The 20,688-nt window shown below is 41.9% G+C and overlaps 1 protein-coding gene across 2 annotated transcripts in view; it reads left to right on the plus strand.

Annotated features, from left to right (window-relative positions):
* Nucleotides 1-220: 220 nt before the first annotated feature.
* The window catches only part of SPPL3 (signal peptide peptidase like 3), a 54,958-nt gene continuing 34,490 nt past the window's right edge, over nucleotides 221-20,688 (plus strand). For both annotated transcript variants that reach the window (XM_017814205.1, XM_017814206.1), the window contains exon 1: nucleotides 221-325. In XM_017814205.1, coding sequence (XP_017669694.1) covers nucleotides 303-325 — 23 coding nt within the window. In that variant the 5' untranslated portion in view covers nucleotides 221-302. The remainder of the gene's footprint in view (nucleotides 326-20,688) is intronic.

Genomic DNA, 20,688 nt, shown 5'->3' on the forward strand with positions numbered 1-20,688 from the left:
GCCCCGCGCCGCCGCCGCCGCCGCCGCCGCCCCGCCGGCCATGAGGCCCCGCCGGCGCCCCAGCGCGGCCCCGCGTCGCGGCTGCTGAGCCCCCGCCCGCCCCGCCGCCACCATCGCCCTCCCCGCCCGCGCGGGGACCCCCCCTCGGCTCCCCTCCCTCCTCACAGCCGCCGCCATGTTGGGCCGGGAGCCGCAGCGGGGCCGCCACTGAGCCCCGGGAGCCTGCGAGGAGGAGGCGGAGGAGGAGGCGGAGGAGGAGCCCCGGCCCGGCCGCCCCGCAGAGCCCAGCGCCGGCCGCAGCCATGGCGGAGCAGACCTACTCCTGGTGAGCGCGGGACCGAGGCCGCGGCGGGGGCCGGGCCGGGCCGAACGGGGCCGGGCGGGGAGGGGGTCCCGGGCGGGGCGGGGGGCGCCGGCGGCGGAGGCTGCGGGGGGGCCGGGCATCGAGCACCCAGCGGCGGAGGGGCTGCGGGCTGAGGGCTCAGCGCGGCGGAGGAGGAGGGATTAGGGGCGAGGGAGGAGGGACAGGGCGGCCGCGCTGCGCGGATCCCCCCGCCGGCAGCGGGACGGCAGCGCTGGAGCCCCGGCGGGTCTGACACCCGCTCTCCCGGGGGGCTCCGTGTGAGCCGAGCTCTGCGATCCGCCGGGCCCGGGCAGGGGCAGCACCTCGGTGAGGCTGAGAGGCTGCAGGTCACCTCTGCCCACGGCGAGATCGGGGCCAGCGCAGGCTGGTGAGACGGTGTGTGTGTGTTTGCACCTGGTGACAATGGGCTCGGGCTGTGTACAGGAAATAGAACGGGGAGGAAGAGACCAGTTCCTGTGGGAAGACATGAAGTGTAGCAAATGAGAGGGCATTTTTTTTCGATGTCCTGACACTGTCTTGGGCCTAGCTGGCACTGGATCAGAGAGACGGGGTGCAGCTTCTTCGTATAATTCTTGGTTTTTTGTGCTGTCATGGATAACGACCAGAATATCTCAAATAATTTACCTGTGTATCAGCTCTATTGACCTGACCACTGCAGCAATTTGTGATACTCACCCTGCATTTTAAATCTAGCGATATCATCCAGTGTTGTTTCTTAGATTTGTTGGAAAAAAAAGGAGTTAAATCACAGCTTTTGACCTTGGTGTGTGCTGTATGTGGAGAAGTAATACTCCTATCTGAATGGTCCTGGAAATCTTTCCCATTACTTTTTCAGAACTTGGAACCCAATGGAGATTTCTGTTCTGCCACATGTTGAGACTTTTGGCAAACCCCTTCTTCTCTCTTCTGTCACTTCTCTGTCAAGAACCAATATTTGCACTGGTCTTCTGCCTTTTAGATGTTGTTATTTTGTGTCACAAGCCCACTTCAGGCAGTGGTGTGCTCTGCTTTAAAACAGCAGCAAAAAGACAACTCTTCTGACTTACAGGATTGACTGAGTGTTGTTATGGTAAATGAATGTGGTTACAAATTTAGGCAGTTTAATGTAGTTCAATTAAATATGTCTAGTGAACTGTTGTCTTAGTGTGTTTTAATTGCAGAATGAAATTATAGATGCATAACTACCCTGGGATTTGTCAGCTTTCTTTAAAGAAGTCAATGGAAGGAAATGTCAGTTGTATGTTATTTTGATCATGAACTCCTTTGCTTTTCTGAATGAGAGTCTTTGCCATGGTAATAATCTAAAGGGAAAGTTTTTAACAGAGGCTGGGGGGAGGATTTACTCTTCTTTAGGTTGCATATTTTAGGGGAATGAAGTTGGGATTTAAGTTGTTCCTCACTGTTTCCCAGGTGGGTCTCAAGAGTGGAAGTTCTTTCTTACAGTTCTGAGGTTGTAACAGAACAAGGACGTGAGGCTCAAAACACTGTAATTTTGTGTCTCTATTCACTCATGTCCTCATGTATTTGAGGTTTCTGTCACTTTGCATTGGGAGCTATGGACAGAGAGAAAATCCAGTTCCAGACTCAGGAGTGCTGCTCTCTTCCCTGTGGATGTTTCGTTACTTACACTTCGAGCAACAGTCTTGCCGTGGTTTATTTTTAATTACGGTAATGCAGCTCTGCATAAAATTGGCCAGTGCTTTAGTGCTTTTAGGAAAAATGTGCCTTTTGTGACCTGAGGAGAGTGGTGCAGCAGAGTTGTGCCCAGGAGTGAGCAGGTGTCCAGTTTGGAAGTTGGCCGATCCCATCCTGTCCGTGTGCCAGACCTGGGCCTTTCTCTGTGTTGCGAAGGTGGCTCTCCAAGCACAGGTGTGTTCGTGGTGCAGTGTCCAGCTGCTGTGCACACACCTCATTTCATATCTGAAAATACAGAATTTGGCATGAAGAAAAATCCTTTCGCACCTCTGTCTTTGCATGGATGTAAATTGGTTCCTGGCCACGGTAGTGCTTCCCTTTTGTCCAGGCATGTAAGGCTTGATTACTCCTTTCTGTGCATAACTCTCAGCATGTGTTGTTGAATCATTGGAGCTTCATAAAATGATAAAGGTTTATTGTGGGTTTGACTGTTTTTAAAAAATTGTCTCAGTTGTGTTAGAAATACCTTGAAAAAATGGACTTGCCAGCTGTAATTACTGGGCATTGGCAAACACACAAAACAGGGCTTTTCTCAGTGACTGACATCTCGTTAATTATGTTGTTTTGAAGAGATGAGAACTAATTCTCATTTTTCTGTATTTATTGTTTCGTTAAATATAAATCTGAGATTTCAAGGTAGGTTTATATTTTTCTTTTAATTACCAAGTGGAACTGATTGCAATTACTTACTTTTATCAAGATGTTTTAAGAAGGAAACCTACACTTTTTCCCCATCTCTTTCATAGTTTTAAATACAGTTTGTCACTGTTCTTGTAAGTTATTTCTTCCAACAACTTCTTTTTTTCTTCAGTAATGCCCACACCTATAACCATATGTAGTTTTATTTAGTTCTCTTTGAATGTCTTAAATAGTCTTGCTGAGCGAGTATTTCAGATAGAGGTGTGTTATCTTTGAAAGGAGTCTCTACTGAGAATTTTGCAGGAGAAAATGAATACTGTCATCCTGGAAAAACTAATTTTAATGTGAAATGTGGGATAGGTGCCAGATGGAAATGCTCTTTCAAAGGGTATGCACTTTTTTTTTTAAAATGCTTGTCAGTAGTGAGTAGAGAAACTTTCTTTGTCAAGTTCCTGCAGTAATGGAAGGAAGGGAGAGCTGTGTCTGATCCCGCTGTTACTCAACTCCACAAGCGCTGCTGCATCAGAAAGGGGTTCATGATTTTCTGCATTAAATAGGAGCTGAAATTAAGTCCCTACCAGTGGAATGGACTGTGAGAGGAAAGGGGTTGTGGAATACCCATTTTCCCCTCGCTTCCTGTCTGTATTCCAGCAAGGAAATGGGACTGGGTAGTGACAAAAGTTCCTGTGGCAGCAGAGGGGGGAATAAATATGTGAAGAGCTGTTTGCCCATCACCGATGTATACTGATGTGTGCAGGAGATTAATAAATACCAAGAAATTTATCTTCAGGCACTGAGCTTTTGGAAGTGTTACAGCAGATGAGCAGCAGGACTTGGATTGTTACTTCGTGAAATACTTGGTCTTTCCTCAATTTCTAGCACTTTGTGGTGAATTTTTTGTGCTGGAGCCTGTCGAGAGTGCACAGCAGTGTTCATATCTTGTTTATCTTCAGTTAGTAGGTGTTCAGTGTTTTTCAAGGCCTGATGTAACACCCCCTCCCTTTTTACTGTTGCCCAGTCTGGCAATAGAGATTGCTTTGTTCTTTTTTTGCCCTTTGAATGCACAAAAGATTTTCACAGCTTCCTTCATTTGTGAAGAGGGAAGGAGAAGGAGATTTCTACACCAAAACTGAATGCATTTTTATTATTTCCTTTTCCAGAGTGTTGTCTAAGAGCAATATGGATTGCAGCGTGTGCGTGTCCTGTCAGGGTGATGATTAGGAGATGGACTGGGAGGGTGAGCTAAGAAAAAAAAAGAAGGCACTGTATTGAGTCACTGATCTTAAAAACAACTGAACTCCCTCTTAAATGTTATAATCAGTGCAATGATTCTTGTATTACCCATCAAATGTTTCATGAGCGAAATGGTGATATATTTAGAAGCTCCTCTACGTAATGCAAAGGGCGTGGAAATTAAATCTAATGATGTGTCAGAGTAATCAATAAAGCTACTGGGTTTTGGAATAAGTGTAAATGTACAATGCTGTCTTTGCTCCTGGGAGAATTCAAATCAGTTGCTGTTAGAAGTCTTGCTGGATTCAGAGCTCTGAGAATTTGCTTTCATTGCAATTAGGCATTTAACATGCTGCTGCCATGAATTAAAATGCAGCCTCTTCCAGAAGACCGAGGTGGTGCTTTTAAGTCTTAGTTGGCTGGATTAGATGTGTATGTGGGAGGGCAGGGAGTAAGAGGAGCTACAGCTTGGTGACAGAACTTGTCAAGCTCTAGTGAAATAATTTTTTGCATTCGAGATTTTTTACTTGTTTGTTCAGTTTAGGTTGGGCCACCTTTACTGACTACTGAAGGTGTTTTGAGGATGGGAGGCAGTTTACAACAGAAAACAAATCATTCACCTGGCTTTTAAAATATTGCACTTCATAGGCAACAGATTGCAAAGCACACAGATGAGATTCTGTTGTGCTGCTGTCAAAAATCTGTCATGAAATCTTGGCATACAAACATGGGGTTTGGCCTTTAATCTCCCATTTTTCAGGAATTGAAATTACGGCCACATTCCATTTTAACGATTGTTAGGAGCCTCCTGAGAACAAGGATGTCATTGTATGAATGTGCGTGAGTGTCTGGCATCAGAAAAGTGACTTAAACCTGGGTAAATTTGCGAGTATCACGTTTGTGGTTCATGTTTGTCTTTCAGTACCGGTCTCACTTGAGTTGTTTGTTATCCTCCCTGGAGCTTTTGCTGTCTCAGGCTGTGTGTTGTGCAGACGGGGCACTGTCTACAGCACTGGGCTGGAAGACAAATAAAGCAAAGAGCATGGGATTAGGTGGAGTTTACAGTTACTTGAATGTACATGTGTATAATGACTCTGATTAACAGAAGGGAAAAAAAATCTCTCTTCAGTGCAAAGCCTGTATTTACTAATACATTAATAATTCTTTAAGAAAAATGTTAAAGCGAAGAACATAAATCAACGTTCTCTTGGTGCTGATGTGCAGTACCTGTTTTGATTAAGATTTGTGTCAGTTCTGCCTTCAGCCTTTCCGGGGTATTGTGGCAGCAGAAGTTAATGGTTCCTTGCTTTTTACCCAGTGATTGGAGCACTTGGTCAGGATGTAGGAGATCAGTTCCATCCCCCGGGGTTTCCCGCCTTGCATCTCTCACCTTCCAGGGGAGTGTTCTCATCACCAAACTATGTGTTGTTCAGAGGGTGAGCTTTGTGTATCCATTTCAATCTGTTTTACTTCATATAGGATACTGTAAATATTTGCTGGGCCAGGAAGCAGGCAAGCCTTTGTGCCCGGGATTGGCAGGGACCTGGACTCCACTTCCTGCCTCCATAAAAACTGTGGGAGCCTGAGGGGTCTGTGAGTCTGTGTATTCTGTGGGGGTAGTTCAGGCTGCTTTTCTGGAGATGGAAGGTTGAATTTCCACAAACAGAAGATGATCAGTGTGTGATTTCCTGTGTCACAGGTAATTGAGCTGTTAGGTGTGTGGATCTGCCATTGTTCTTGTGGTTTGTGTGAGGTTTGATGGACCTGAGAGTACCTCCTTCTTCTCCTGGAGGGTAAGATCCAATAAAGAAATGGCAATTTTGTGCAGTTTGGGATTTTGGTATGAGTTAAACAACCTGATGCTGTTGGAATTTGAGGGGTTGTGTGGGGACCACCAGACAAATTAATTGAGGATATGAAGTTCTTCTGAGATAAATTGTGTTTTGGTGAATACCACAATTTTTGACTCTAGATTCAGTTGTTGAAAACTCTGTCAATAATCATTTGTCACTGAAGCACAATGCCAAAAAATGGATATTTATGAAACCTTCCTACAAGAAGTACTTTGAAATATGTGTCATGCTTTTTAAAATGCAGTGATTTTGATTTCCTAAAATTTGAAAGAAGAGCAGAACAGACTCTGGTCTTCTTTAGTATCTCAGCTATTTTATTTCATTATTTGGATAGTGTGATGTATCAACACCTGTGGCATAGGGACCACTGTCTTTATTGCCCTTTGACATTTTATGATGACTCTAAGCACTGTAATACACTCTAAAAGCAAATAATTGACAAAAGTAATTTAGTCAAACAGTGTGATTTAATTCTGGTGACATGAGTAAAGTTTCCAGGAAGAACCAAGGCTGAAATTGGTAGAAAAAACTAATGGTGCACATTTTTTTTTTGGTGCTGCATTGCTTTAGTGTCACTGATTAGAATTATAATTTGAAACAGTTCAGCCGGTGATGGGTGTTGAGTGGAGTGAAGCACGAGCTGGCAGGATCCAGGCAATCAGACCCACTGTGAAAGGTGATGATTTAATAAGATTAATGGAGCATATGTGTCATTGCAACACTTGCTGATCCCCTTTCTCTCTAATTCTTCCAAGGATGCTAATGGTGATGATTGCTCCTTCTATGTCTTTTGGTGTCTGTGCCTGAAATACTCTGCTCTGCCAGACCAGGGTTCTCCCTTCTTTTCCATCCCAACAGGAACTCAGCTCTCAGGATACATTAAGTGCCTCTCTGTCCCCTGGATCCCCCATGATGACATTGTCCCAGAGCTCATTAATTGCGTGGCTGTGGTGCTGTCATCTTCACTATTAGATTCTGTTGAGTATTTCTTTTCAGGACCAGATCTGAGCCTCAGGTCCCAGATTCCCTTGGAGAGCCTCCATATCTGTGTGTCACATTAAGTGGTATCATATAGACAGGGCAGTCAGAAAGAATGTTCTGGATTTTTGGAAGGATACTTTTGAATGTAACTGATAACTAACCAATTAAACCAGAACATTGTTAAATATCCTACAGCAACAAGGATTCAGAATAATAAATCCATGAAATGAGAGTGTCCTTGCACTCACTTGTGTTGGGTGCAAGGATTAAGTGTTGTTTTTTTTTTTTTCAGAATGTCAGAAAGGAGGTTCTTTAAAATCATCCCAGCCAGTGTCCTGAAGTAGAGGAGAATGCACTCAGAAAATTATTCTCTACTGCACGATGTTGTGTTTAAGATGCCTCCCTTTTTACTGAAGTTGCCCATGTAGAAGCTGGAGAGATAAAATTGTATCTCTCAGTTTATATATGGCAGCGTTTTCCCTGCCCAGTGGAATCCAAAAGGAAAATGACCCTGTTTGACTCTCACTTTTTCTCTCCTTCCTTCTGTGTCTCTCAGGTCTGGCTGCTTTCCCTTTACTTCCTGTAGCTGGTTCATAGACTTTTGACCCAGGAAAGTCTTTTCCCATGCAGTGGGCCTGTAGCTGAAGGCTATGAAATGATTCCCTTCCATTTTTATGCCACAGCCTCGTTCCTACAGGAGCCTCCACAGCAGAGGTGGAAGCAGGAGGAGTCGCAGGGAGTTCCACCCTCTGTTCACACACACAGTCTTTAACTTTAGGCATGAGCTGGCAAGCTCACCTGCAGGAATAGGCTCAAATCCAGATTAATCTTCAGTTCATCTGCTAAAAGAAAAAAAAAAAATAGAGTTCTGTGCAGCTTTTTTTTAACTACTGGCTTTTAAAGCCCAGCACCCTCCAGTCCTCTTAGTTCTACCCAGACTGTGCTTCTGGGCTGGCCACTTTCTGTCTCAAGAGTCCAACTGCTTTGTTCCTGTGAACTCTGCTGGGTTTGGACAGAAGTGTCTCCAAAAAGTCCTTTTGTTCATCACATAACTAGACAGAAGATAACTTCTAGTAAATTTGCAATGATACATAATTTTGAGTATATTTCAAGTCTTTCAGAAGTTTACAGAGATCAATAACAATGTTAAGAATTGGGAGTGTTTCACTGAATCACGGAAGTCTGGGAGCTCTGCTTACAGCATTTTCTCATGTCGGTAGTACTGCAAATAGAGCAAAACCACTGCAGACATGGATTCATGGGGCAGTGTGGGTTCAGGTGGTACAAAAAAATCAAGTGATCTCAGCATGTAGATTGGTGCACCTTTCTGTACAGCAGGGATGCACAGACAGTTTTGCAGGGGGTTCTCTGCATGGGTTAAGCAAGTAGCAAATGTATATCTACAGGATTTATTTTAATTTCAGTAATCACTTGGAATAATAAGTTCAGCTTACTCCACTTGTAACAGCTTGAACAAGAACCAGAATTACAAAATGTTTGAGCTCTGCAGGGCAGAGGTGAACCCAACATCTGAATTACAGCTCTGCTCAGTGTTACTTTTGGTATCTGTGGCTCTTGGCCATCTGACATCCCTTCTTCTGTTGGATAGGTTTAAAACTTGATTTAAATTTGGTTGGAAGTTTTTGCAGTGGGTAGAAATTCAACAATGAATTCTGGATAATCATTGTAATTAGGATCAACCAGCTGTTGGTACAGATACATTGAATGTATAAGACCAAGGCTCAGTGATAAGTTGTTCTACAAAGGCACGTTTTTACTGGTGTGAATGTACTACTTTCAAGGTTACAGTTGTGATTTATCTCACCATCATCTGTGTCAGACCCATTTGGCAAGATAAAATAGGTGTAGGTGACTTTGACTTATTTAGTCAATGGGAAGTCCCTTTTCCAGGGGAGTGTTAGCTAAAGGTGAGGTTGGTGAAATAGCAGGTGGCAAAGGGAGCAAACAGAGCTGGATGATATGGATTTCTGTGGCCTGTACTGCACACTGGTGAGCTGAGGTGTGTCTGTGTCTTGCTTTCTAGGTTTGATGGCACAAGGTCATTCTGGTCCGTTTTAGAAGTTCAGATTGATGGAACTTTTAGAAGTTCAGTCTGTGTGCTGGAGGAAAGATTATCTGCTCTCTGAACTCTCCTTGAGTGGCTGATCCTGTACCTTCACTGGAATAGCTGCTCCAAGAAGTTACCACAAAGGGCTAAAAGCTCTCATGGGGAACATTATGATCTCTGCAGGGTTTTGAAGATGAAGAGTAGAATCTAATTAAGCTTTATGTTGAAAATAGTTTAAAGAGTGCTTTTTTATTCCTCATGAAAAAAGAAACTTTAAAGCTAAATAGCAAAGAGCTGGGCTTTTTTTTTTTTTAATTTTCTGCTAACTTGACTGCTTCTAAAGCAGATGCAGCTGTAAGCATTTACAGATGGTACAGAACAGAAAGAACTTCTTTATCATACTTAAGTGCCTTAGAAGAACCCCGATGTTAGTTTTCCAGCTCGCTACCTTTCTCTTTATTTTTTTATGTTTTTGCAGATGGAACATAAAAAAGAGCTACCTTAAAGCTAAATCAAAAGATAAAAAAAGTCTGTCATAAACCAGAAATACTTCTCTGCAGGGGGGCTTTACTGGAAAAAGTTTCTTAAAATTCCCAAAGCGCCCTCTCTAAAGAATGTTCCTACTTCTTGTTGTCACAGAGCTTTTTAGCTCTTTGGGCAAGAGTTTGTTGAAAACAGTGTCCATCTGTTCTGCTGCCTGTTTTTTGCTCCTGGACCTGGCCCAGCTGCCCTAAGGCTGATGCTCAGGTGTGTTAAAGGTCTGTGTTTCCCTTGCACAGGTTGTAAGGAGAGATGAGGCCCTGCCAGTCTGATCTGCATGTGCTTTGTTCGTGGGAAGCGACCACGTTTGGTGCTGTCAAGACATTTTTTTTTTCTGAGTTTACCCTCTCTTAGTTGGAGGTGGCAAAAGCAAGGGACCTGTTTGGATGGTCTGTATTGTGTTTTTGTGCCAGCTGAATCCCCTGTTCACGTGGTGCAGTTGTGAGTAGTCGTGTTCATGTCAGGATCTCACCAGCCATCATCTGACAACATTAATTTGTCTTAATACAGGCCCGGCACGATGAAAGCTGCTTAAATCTGGCCAGACAGACTGGCTGCTTTATAGCTTTGACTCATCCAGGAATGCACTTTCAACGCTGTCACTGAAGATTCATAGTTGCTGCTGATGGTGTTTAATCGTTCTTTTATGAAATTTTTACAGAATAGTGTTTAATTCTACCCTGGCACATCGTGATGGGGTTTATGATCCTGCACTGTGTGGGTGAATCCACTCATCAATAGCACCCAGAGCTGCTCTCTCTGTATGACAAGGTCATAGTGGCCAATTTGACTTTGGTTCTGGCTTGTTGATTGTAAGGCCTGATGGTTAAATGCTTTGATTAAACTGTTAGTTGTGAGTTTTATTTTTTGATCTGACTTCTGAATACATTGTTAAAAAGAGTTTGGATTTCTAAGCGTGTAATCAATAAATATCAGCTTAAGTGTCAGAGGTACAAGGTGTGGTTTTGTTTTGGTTTTTTAAGTCAACAGTAGAGTCAATATAGGTGAGATAACATCCTCTTTTCTGACTTCTGTGATAAAATTTAGCAACCTTTTTCTTATTAGAGAGCTCACTATATTCTGATATCTTTAAAAAATTATTGGAGAATATCAAGGTATTCCTTGTATTTGTAAGTTAAGTACAGGAATTGCTGTGGAAGTTAAACCTCAAAATATGAAAAAATACTTTTATATTGGGATGGAAAACTGTGTTTTGTCTAGGAATCAATGCAGCATTGAGATCAATATCCTCCACACCTGAGAGGGCCCCAGAGTGTCTTTGTACATTAAGTGTTGGGTGAGTGTTCATCCATAGGTTTGGGCAGCTGCATTTTTGAATCTGTGTAAACTGCAAAGTGGTGATCCTTAGCTGCTGGGGAGATAGAGCCCTGGGTCTTTTGTAGGGTGTCTTCCTGGGACCTATTCTAGCATTTAATTTAATTCATTCTTCCCAGTAGTGCCTGCATATTAAGCTTTTCTGTAGCACTCATTGCCAAAAACGCCTGTATCTCCCAGATAAACCAGTTGTACGGTTCTAGTACAAGTACTCTTGCACTTTCTCACTCTGAGCCACTGTTTTTGCTTCAATTGTTACATTTCCTTTATAAGGAGACAGTGACTTACCAAGGAGGTGGGATTTGCAGCGTGTTCTGCTATCAGTTCTGCTCTGCGTGAGCAGCTCTTTCACTTACAGAAAGAAACCTTATGAATGTGAATAAACCCTTCTTCTATTAATCCTTCACTATAGTGAGAATTGTACTCCAGATAGTTACAACAGGGTTAGTGGAAGAATGTCTCTATTGCTGGGTGTAGGTGTGTTGGCAGTGACCAAGTCCAGAACTGGGCACAGACTTTGTGGTGGTCAGGGACAGTTTGCTCTCCTGGGATGAAGCTTTGATTAGAACCTTGGGATGACCCTGCAAGACAAGGAGCCAGGGCTATAGTGAGAGCCTGGGGATAAAGGATGGAGCTGACCACAAGGGAAAGAAGTTAAGCAGGAATATGCACAGAATGTTTTTAGTAATACTTTGAGAGGAGGTTAGGCCACTCAAGATGAACTCTCCAGTATAACCTATGTGTCTTGAGTGAAACTGTATACCTGGGAGAGGATCAGCTACTTCTGATTTTGGCTTCTGGATGAGATCAAATATAGCATCAAGCAGTGGTATTCCTCTGTGTGCTTGTTAGGAAACCTGCTGTATTTTTTGTGTGTTCCTCTTTGTGTTGCTTCAGATGGAGATACGGACTTCGGTCTGAATTTTTTTGATTTAGTCTGTTGCTGTCCTCTCTGCATCCCATAAGATTCCAGGTTTGTTAAGATTTATTGTCTTAAATATTTAAGTAGTTGTTTTGCACAGTGTGTTGTTTCCTGTCCAGGCAAAGCTGCCAGAATGATGACACATTTGTCTTCCAGTGCTTTACAATAAGATGTTCAAGGTGAAGTCGTTCATTGGCTCCTCAGAGGCGTCGCAGCTTGTCCTGTCTCTCGCACTGGATTATTGGTGTGTCTCAGCTGCCCACTCAGCTCTTGGTGCAGCAAACAGAGCAGTGACTGCAGCTCCCACAGCTCAGACACCTTGGCAGGTGTCAGACGGACACACTGTCTGACCACCGTGGCTGTGAAAAATCCGTGCTGGCCTGAGGGACGGTCTGAGCGCTTTGCAGGAATGCTCAGGCCAAAAGACATTCAGGAATTTCCCTGCATATCCTGAGAGTCGTCTCTTTCTGCCACATAATTAATGTGTTTTCTTTTGTCATTGTCCTTTTTTGACTGCTTGCTGGCACCATGACAACCCTAATATTCTGCCTGTGATGGAATGTTGATGATAAATATGCCCAGGATGATGGGTCTTGGCTCAGTTGCACTTTAGATGAACTTTTAGCCCCGGATCTGCAGCAGATTCTGACTCTTGGGGAATGTAGTTGTAAGAGGAGCAAGAGGAGGAAGGTGGAGTTGAGCAATTCATTGTATAGAGTATTTATCTCGAACTACCTTATTCAGAAAAATGCCTTTTCTTGACTTGGATGACTGACAGTGTCTGGGATGAGGCTGAATTGCATTACTAGAAGACAAGGCTGTGTTTTCTTACATTAAAGACTCAATTGTCTGGAACCTTGTTCACATACATTATTGCTCCAGTTCTGGAAAACACTAATATAGTTTCTTTTTGTTATGGTAAAGTGTGAAAATTTGTTATCCTTTGTTGCTAATAATGGCCTTGAATTCACTGTTTGTAGTTAAACTGTTGGGAGGTGTTCCTAACAGAATTTTTCGGTGCTGTTAGGAAACTTGCTGTTGAATATCCTGTATCTTGATAGTGCAGAGGAAATGGATAGCTTTGGAAGAGCAGGATTCTAGGACTCCATGACAATCTGTTAATAGAGTCTATATTAATTTGGAATGGCTGCAGTGCCATAATATTTCAAAATTTGTTGAAGCGAGATAACAAAATCTCCTGACTCCTCTAGACACTGAATAATGCCCCAAGTCATCTGAAGAGATCCAACTTATCCTCCATTTCTGTGGCTGTTAATTCTTTTATTGGCAATTTACACAGAGAGAGGAACAAAGGAAATAATTTAAAAATAGTTGTAGAAATGATATGAATTCACAGATCTTAGCAAGTATGGTGCCTTATCAGGGGTGGGATGTCCTGTAGGTTTTCCATGCTAGCTTTTCAACACTGTAAAAGCAGGTAAGTATTTAGATTTTCTTAAAGTTGTGGACACCTAAGGAGAGTAACTTTGCAAAATGCCCAAGGAATAGAAATTCACAGTGCTCTTATTTTGGAAACAAAAGTTTCTTTGAGTCGTATCTATTTTGTAACTAAAAGCATCTTGGATATATAATATGTTGAGATATTTTTAGAAATCAACATCGAGTGGATGTTTTCTTCATCATGAGGGAGGTCCTCAGTTAAATTTTTAGCATGTTATAACTAGACTTTTTTTTTTTTAAATCTGGTGCTTTTAAACTTAGAGACCCCACGCACACATTTTTGATACAAATGTGGAACGTAAGGCCAAATGGTAATAAAAATCCTGCACAACTCTGTAATGCCATTTGCAATTTTCATCACTAAAGTCATTTTCCTTCCAGTTGTTTTATGATGATATAAATGTACCAGAGCTTGCTTATGATTTTGCAATAAGAGAATTTACTAAGCTGAGCTGGGTTCTTCTCTTTCCGAGAGGAAAGAACCCATGAACGTGAAGATGTGCTGGGTAAGGTTCAAGGAGTGTGTTATGTTTCTGTTTTCCTGTGTGGTAATGGGGTTGTTCTCAGTTCCTCTTCAGGTGCTGCTGTGGTTTAGGTCAGCAGCAGACCCTCCCTGCTGCCAGCCAAGCTCTGCTTTCCCTGCTGGACAGTTACAGACACTCTCCTAAGCAGACAATGTGAAGAGAACGGCTGAGAAACCCTTTATGTAGCTGTGTCAGTTGGATTTAAGATCCATGTTGTTTTCATGACATCAAGAGAGAACTGGAAGTCCAGAATCTCAGCAGAGTTCAGTGCCAGGGTCATCAGTCACCTGCTTTGCTTATTAACAAGGGCTGGGTTCTGTACCAGGTGTGGTTTCCACATTAGACATATTCCATCTCTGCAGCCCACGTGGGAGTTGTGAGCTGCATATGCTGCAGTGGAAGAGCTGCTATACTTGGGGCATTTGCTTGGGCTGTTTGTTTGTTTCAGGAATTCATAATTGTTTAACCTCTGGAAAGAAAATAATTTCTACTGATGGCTTATGCTGTGGCATCAGAACTCAGTAATCAAGTGCTACAGTCACTGCAGTTTTGCTCCAACTTGCCCGTGACAACCATCTGAATGTTGTTAGGGACTAACACGGATCTCCTTGGACATTCCAGGCTGAGTTGCTCACATTTCTCACAGCTCACCGTGAGGATCATCACCTTGCTCATGCAACTGTATTGGGTTTAGTAAAGAAATATTTCACTTGTGCAATAGTCTGGGCTTGGATGTAGTAGAGATGCTTATATATTATTTGTCTTTTGCTAATAATGTCTCAGGAGGTGCATCTACAGCCAGTGTCTTGTTTGAACTTTCAGGGAAATCATCATTCTGTGCTTTGAATATCTCCCTATTACCATGGCAAATAATTCATGCTGCTAATTAAGACACTGTTAGAATTGCACAGAAAGATGGGCAGGGAAGGAATACAGCCATCTCATACTGACAATTTATTTGTCTTATAAATTTATAGAACAGTTACTGCTGAGGTAGCTCACAGTTTACAAATGAAAATATATGACCTTGTGATTCATGGTGTCTCATCTACTGCAGGTAGAAGGAAAGAGAGACATATTTCAGAGCCGTGTTTTGTCTGGTGCATATGGAGACACATGGTTGGGAGCAGCATTGTGCCCTGAACTAGATTTGTGTTCCACTGGAGAGAAATGCAATTCAGAGAGACCCTTCTGTTAAGTACTGCGGCCTGAAACCAGGAAGGCCAAAAGTTCCCTAAATAACCGATGACTGGCAGTTTCACGCTGGGCAGAGTTTTCTTCTCAAAACCAAAAGGAGACACTTGTGAAAAGAACGGGAAGCCGTTGCAAAATCTGGGAAGTGGGTAATAAATGCAGCAGACGGTTTTGGTGTCAGTTGGAGTTCAAAGAGAAATTAGGAGAACTAATTCAAGTATGTTTTAAACACCAGAGACATATCAACACTGAAGCAAACTGTTGGTGTCTTTGTTGTCCACATGTAATAGTGGAGACTCCAGAACTAATAATTCTGGGGTATGTTGTGACTGCGTATCCCAAGCCAGATATGCTACTTCTGCCTCTTTTCTTTTCCTGCTGTTAAAAGTAATATGAATTAAATTCCATGATGTCTGAATTCTGGTGGATAATTTGTATGTTCTCTTCTGTCTTCAGAGAAAGTTATTAGTAAATCTTGCTTAATACAGAAAGATGAAAATCATCGGCCTTACCAGTGACATGGTGGTTAGTTCATGCTGCACTCTGTCTGGAACTGGGCAGTGCTGCCATTGCACACTTACTGCAGCAAATGAAATGCCTGATGTTAAAAGAGAATGGTTTTCTGGTCCACCTTCTTAATAAAATATAATGTTTTCCTTTGTGATTAGATATTTATCCTCCTTCATTCCCAGGAGAGTGGACATTGTGGTTTGTATTTTGTTTTGTGAAACAAGATTTCATATAGCTGACTACACCTCTGGAATCTATGTCATTCTCCCCCTAAAAGGAACTGAAAGCAAATTGGCTTTCTAAAACATGAAAGAAGCCTAGAGCAAACTCTTTGTCATCACATTCCTGGTCAAATCCAGCGTTTGCCTTCCACAGAGTTTCTAATATTTAGTAACGTCTGTGACTTCCCATGGGGTTGCTTAGGTGAACATAATAAGTGAGAGCTGCTGAAAGAGAAAAGAATGAAGGCTTCATCATGGGCTAAATTGAGTGAAAACTCTTGTGGATTGCTTGCATGTTTTGTAGGTAGTTTTTCTAAAATCATACTAGTGTGAATCCCCACCTTTCTTGCCTTCACAGTAGATTATTAATCAGAGAAAGAAAATAATATACAAAACTTACATAGATTAATTGAATTCTTACTTGTATACGCTTCAGAAATTATGGGGTGACTATTCACATCAACTTAGTTTTAAAGTTCAGATTTAGGACTGCATAAATACCTGAAGTGAATGGAGAGACCAGGGGACACCTGCAAACCCTGGTAGGAATGTGCCCCTCTCCCTCCCTGCAGGGAGCAGGGTCTGGGAAGTGCAGTGCCCTGGGCTGAGGGACTCCAATAACCTCTGTATCCATTTGCTGCAGCCATTTCACTGAACATCCCACACACTTTTGTAGAGAGCACAGCAGCTCAAAGAGCAGGGAAACGTTCCCATTGCCCTGCTGAGGTTCCAGCAGGTCCTGGTTAATGCCTGAGACCTTGGCATCTCCTGCAGCATCACAGACACCCCAGAGCCCTCACCTTTAGTGTGTGTGAGCCTGGCTCTGTGTGCTCAGTATTTTTAGAACTACTCTGGGGTTGAAAATGTGCTTTCCAAGAGTTGTACTGTTACAGTAATTTCAGGAGAGATTAGAGGAAGATGTTTGGACAAACCAGAAGTCCTGAGAAAAAAAATAAATATAAAAAAAATCATTTGAAGAAAAGTTCTCTCCATTTTTTCATCAAAAAATCATATCTGTCACTTTCTTGTTACATTTTTTTCTCTTTCTCACATGAAGATGTTGCCCATCTTCGTTCATTTTACATAATATTTGCCTTTTCCTGCATTTCAGATACTTTGCTTTAGAAGTCTCATGAAATTAAAATACAGGAAACAAAACAGGTAGGAAAAATGTCTGAAACTTTGTGCTGTTGTGATTTTGTTTTTATTGTTGTTGTGCTTAATCCCGTGCAACACAAGTTGCAGTTGCTCATGAATAAAATCTTAACTTTAAATGTCCCCCAAATGCCAAACAGTAATCACATAGTGTTTTAAAAACAGCTTTATGTCAGCTACATCCTCGTGGTGCTTTACTTCTTACACAAAAGTAGTTTTCAAATAAAATAGTAAGGATAATTAAGTGATGTTTTTAAATTACTGGGCTTACTTTGTTCATCGTTCTGTGCCTTCAAATCCAAATAATGTTGTGAAAGTTAAATAGCATTTTAATGTTGTTATGGACTCAAAATAGCATATATTTTTTAGGTACAGGAATCAAAGCAAAGTGACAAACTCAATGTGAATTGTGTCTAACTTTAGTAGGTGACTTAAACTAACAATCAACCAAAAATTCTAATGTTTGAGTCAGCTTTGCCATCTTGCTACTGCATTTTCCTGAGTTTAACTTCTGCTGGAGTTGAGTTTATGCTCTTTTGGTTCTGCTGTGAGTGCTTTTGCCTGAAGGGTGCTCTGGAATTACGAGAGTGTTCCAAGGGTGAACTCAGTTATTTTTAGGAAGGTTAAACATCTGGATGTTCACTACAAAACACTACAAAAGCTTTTCCAGGAAGGCTTTTTTTTTTTTTTTTTTTCTGAGCAAGAAATATCAGCAGAAATATAAGTGCAGCCCAACAGTGTGTCATCTCTGCCTTCCCAGGGCACTCTGGTATTTTCAGACTGGTCTGGTGCTTAAGGTACCCCTGGGGATTACAGGAGGATGTTGGGAGGATTTAGCTCGGTAGTATTTTTGTAAGGTGGCTTTGAGACTTCAAATCCAGTGGAACTGAGCAGAGGAATTGTTATGGGGGACACGAGGAATACATTTGTAATGTTTCTAAGACTCCAGGTGTTTGCATTCTGGCTGGGGAAAAAAAAAAAAGATTTTTGATTGAGGTTGGTTAGTTGGAAAAAAATTGCTCTCTATCACTGTTAAAGAGTTTTCTGGATTCAGAAAATAAAGAAGTGTTCCAGGTGCAATATAGGATTTGGGATAGAGGTTCTAAGGCATTCCCATATACATTGTATGTGTACGGGGAAAAATCAATAAAAGCATGAACTTAAAGTGAATTAAATGTATTTAACTTGAATAATTTCATAGAGAGGCAGATTTCTGTTTTATGAGTTGTCTTACACCCTTAATTATACAGAATAGAGCTTTTAAAATGTATCCTGGCTGCCTCACTTGAATGACTAGATTAAAAGTCTTATGCAAATATGCTAATGTATTATGAAAATCCAAATTTCAGCAACACTGATTGCTGAAACATTACATTCGCAGCTCAGGGGAATTTTCCCCCTTTGCTGTTTCCAGTGCTGCTTAGAGAACTGTGACATCCCCTTTTCATTTTCTTAATACATTTTGAGTATCTTTAGCTCTATACATTGCTTTTTTCCCTTAAGCAGGAAAACTTCAGGTTTACAAATGTTATTTTGTTGCTATCCCAGTTTTCTAATATTGTTGATATGATGGTAAATACACTTCTGGTGAGAGGCAATTTTTGTCACTAACTGATGTGTGGGTGTTTTATGTACCCCCGGAGGATATCAAAACCTCTTGTATTTCTGTACTGAAAAGCTCCTGCCTCTCCAGCTGTGTGTTTGCTGGTGTGATGAGGGGTTGCTCCTCCCCACAGTTTTATAAAACAGACCCAGTTTTATTTCACTTGTTTGCGTGCTGGTGGCAGGAGGCTGTTGCTGAGTTGAAAAGGCTGTTTTGTTTACCTGAAATGCTTAAAGCTGGTCACTCACTTTGATCTGTATTTCGTTATTTACTACATACATTACATGAAAATGTGAATGGAAGCAGATGGTGAAGGATCAGCATTTATGCTTCCAGCATGTAGAATTTCCTGGAAAGCTGAGTCCTGTGCTATGGCATCAGCAGCCTGTCTTCAAAACCACACCGTGTTTGCTTTAGAGTAGCTCCTGGATGCCAGGCGTGCGTTAAGTCGTGCTGAGCCTGCTCCTACTTGGACATCCCTGGGGAGCCCCCCAGTTCTGTGCTTTTCCTAAAAGCATTGAGCTATTAATTCCCTAATCCTTTGGGAAGCTATTTTAAGTTAATGTAAAAATTGGAGACCCTTGTTTCAGTGGGCTTAAGGATTCATGCAGAGGTGTCACTTTGCACTTCTCAAACCAGTTCTGTTAAAGATGGCAAGAACAGAAGTTAACCTGCCTTGCATTTTTGTGGCTCTCCTTTCTATTCACGTGGCTGGAATTGTCAGGATTTTCGGTAACACCTGAAAAATCTGATGTGGCTGCTCCTGCAGGGCTGGCCTGGCTTTCTGTCTGGGTTAGGGCTGTGCTGGTGGAGATCTGATCTGACTCTGCCGTAGCATTTCATGAATACTGAAGTAAAAACTTCCTTTAGAAGTGAATCTCTGCTCTGCTGTGCTGCAGTTTGTCTGGCCTGGGACACCCATTAAATGAGTACAGTGTGAATTAATGAATAAAAGGCATGTTACACTAAGGGGGGGTAGGAAAAGAACGGAACAACTTGGGTCCTTTAGCCTTGGAGGGTCAGTTGTATGTTTAGGATGATTAGTGCAAGCTAGTGGATGAACTGAAGCAGGAGAGAACTTGCTTTCCTGTGTGATTTTATCTTAATGCCTTTCCATAGAAATTGGCTTTTTAAGAGGCAAATATTTTGTCCAGTAAAAATAATCTTGCAATTTTGTTTGGGATTTCTAGTAGCTTTTGAACCTGGTTACCCCTGGACTTGCAGAAATATTACAGACTCACCCTCTCTGTTGTCTGATGGTGGATTTGGGGGGTACGTTTCAATTCTGTGTTTGTAGAAGTAGAATGGTACAGAGTGAAACGACAATTTCTCCAGATAAAAGTAGTTGAATTTTGAAGTGGCTGTAATTTGATGGTGGTCAAATATAAATTTCATTTGGTCTTTTACTCTCAAACTAAAGACTCATATACTTTAGTTTGTCCAAAAGGTTTATGTGGTGCAATATTGAAGGTATCACAACTGCTGTTAAGAAAATTTGCTGTTAATAAGCATTTCAACATTTGGAGGCTCAGCTCAACATGTGAGATACCTCTAATAATCTGTCTAAACATTATCATTTCATTAAACCTCAGCTGTTTAGAATAAGTGAGTACAAAGGAGCAGTAGGACACGTTCTCCTTCTTTTTCTTGTTTCTCAGGAATAAAATAAAGCATACTGGATAATACATTTGCACCTGGTCCCTTTTGGGCTTTGTGTTCTTTGGGTTTTGGTTGCCCCCAAAAGCACAGTGCATGAAAAAGGAAGAACTGCCACCTCTTGTGTTATCAGTAGTTTTTTTTGTGACTGTGGAGATGTTAATCTTAAAATGAAATTGGATTTGAGAGGGGGAAAAAATTGTTCAACTGGATTAGTTTATTTGGTGTTGGAAAGAGTGTGAATTCCCCTATTGTTAGCAGCACAATTTTAGGTCATTTTAATCTCAGAGTTCCCTCATGTGGTGTTTCATTTTGCCTGTGAGCTGGCTCTCCCCTTACTGTGTATTTTTCTAGGCTAAATAAACTCAGTTCTTATCTCTCCTAGTCATCTTAGAAACTGTTCTCTGCACTCATCCCAGTGACAGGCTCCACTCTCCTTCCTGTGCTGCATGCATTGTGTGCTCTTACTCAGGATGACTAAAAGGAAGAGAAATGAAGAGAACACCTCAGGAAAACAAATGTGACTACAGAAGTGTCTCCAAAATACTGGTATTAGTAGGCTCAGTACTGTGGGGAAATCATAATGCTCATAATGTGAAACCTTAATTGACTTCTGTACTAAATCATATGCAATTTTAACAAGATAATTGCATTAGAGTCTGTTTATATGCATTTAGTGCCATGCTAACAATTGAAGCTGGAGTTCTGTTGCCAAGCTTTGTGCTACCCTGAGT

Source organism: Lepidothrix coronata, unplaced genomic scaffold (genome assembly GCF_001604755.1).
Source record: "Lepidothrix coronata isolate B3197 unplaced genomic scaffold, Lepidothrix_coronata-1.0 Scaffold44, whole genome shotgun sequence".
In the NCBI taxonomy this organism is placed as follows: domain Eukaryota; kingdom Metazoa; phylum Chordata; class Aves; order Passeriformes; family Pipridae; genus Lepidothrix; species Lepidothrix coronata.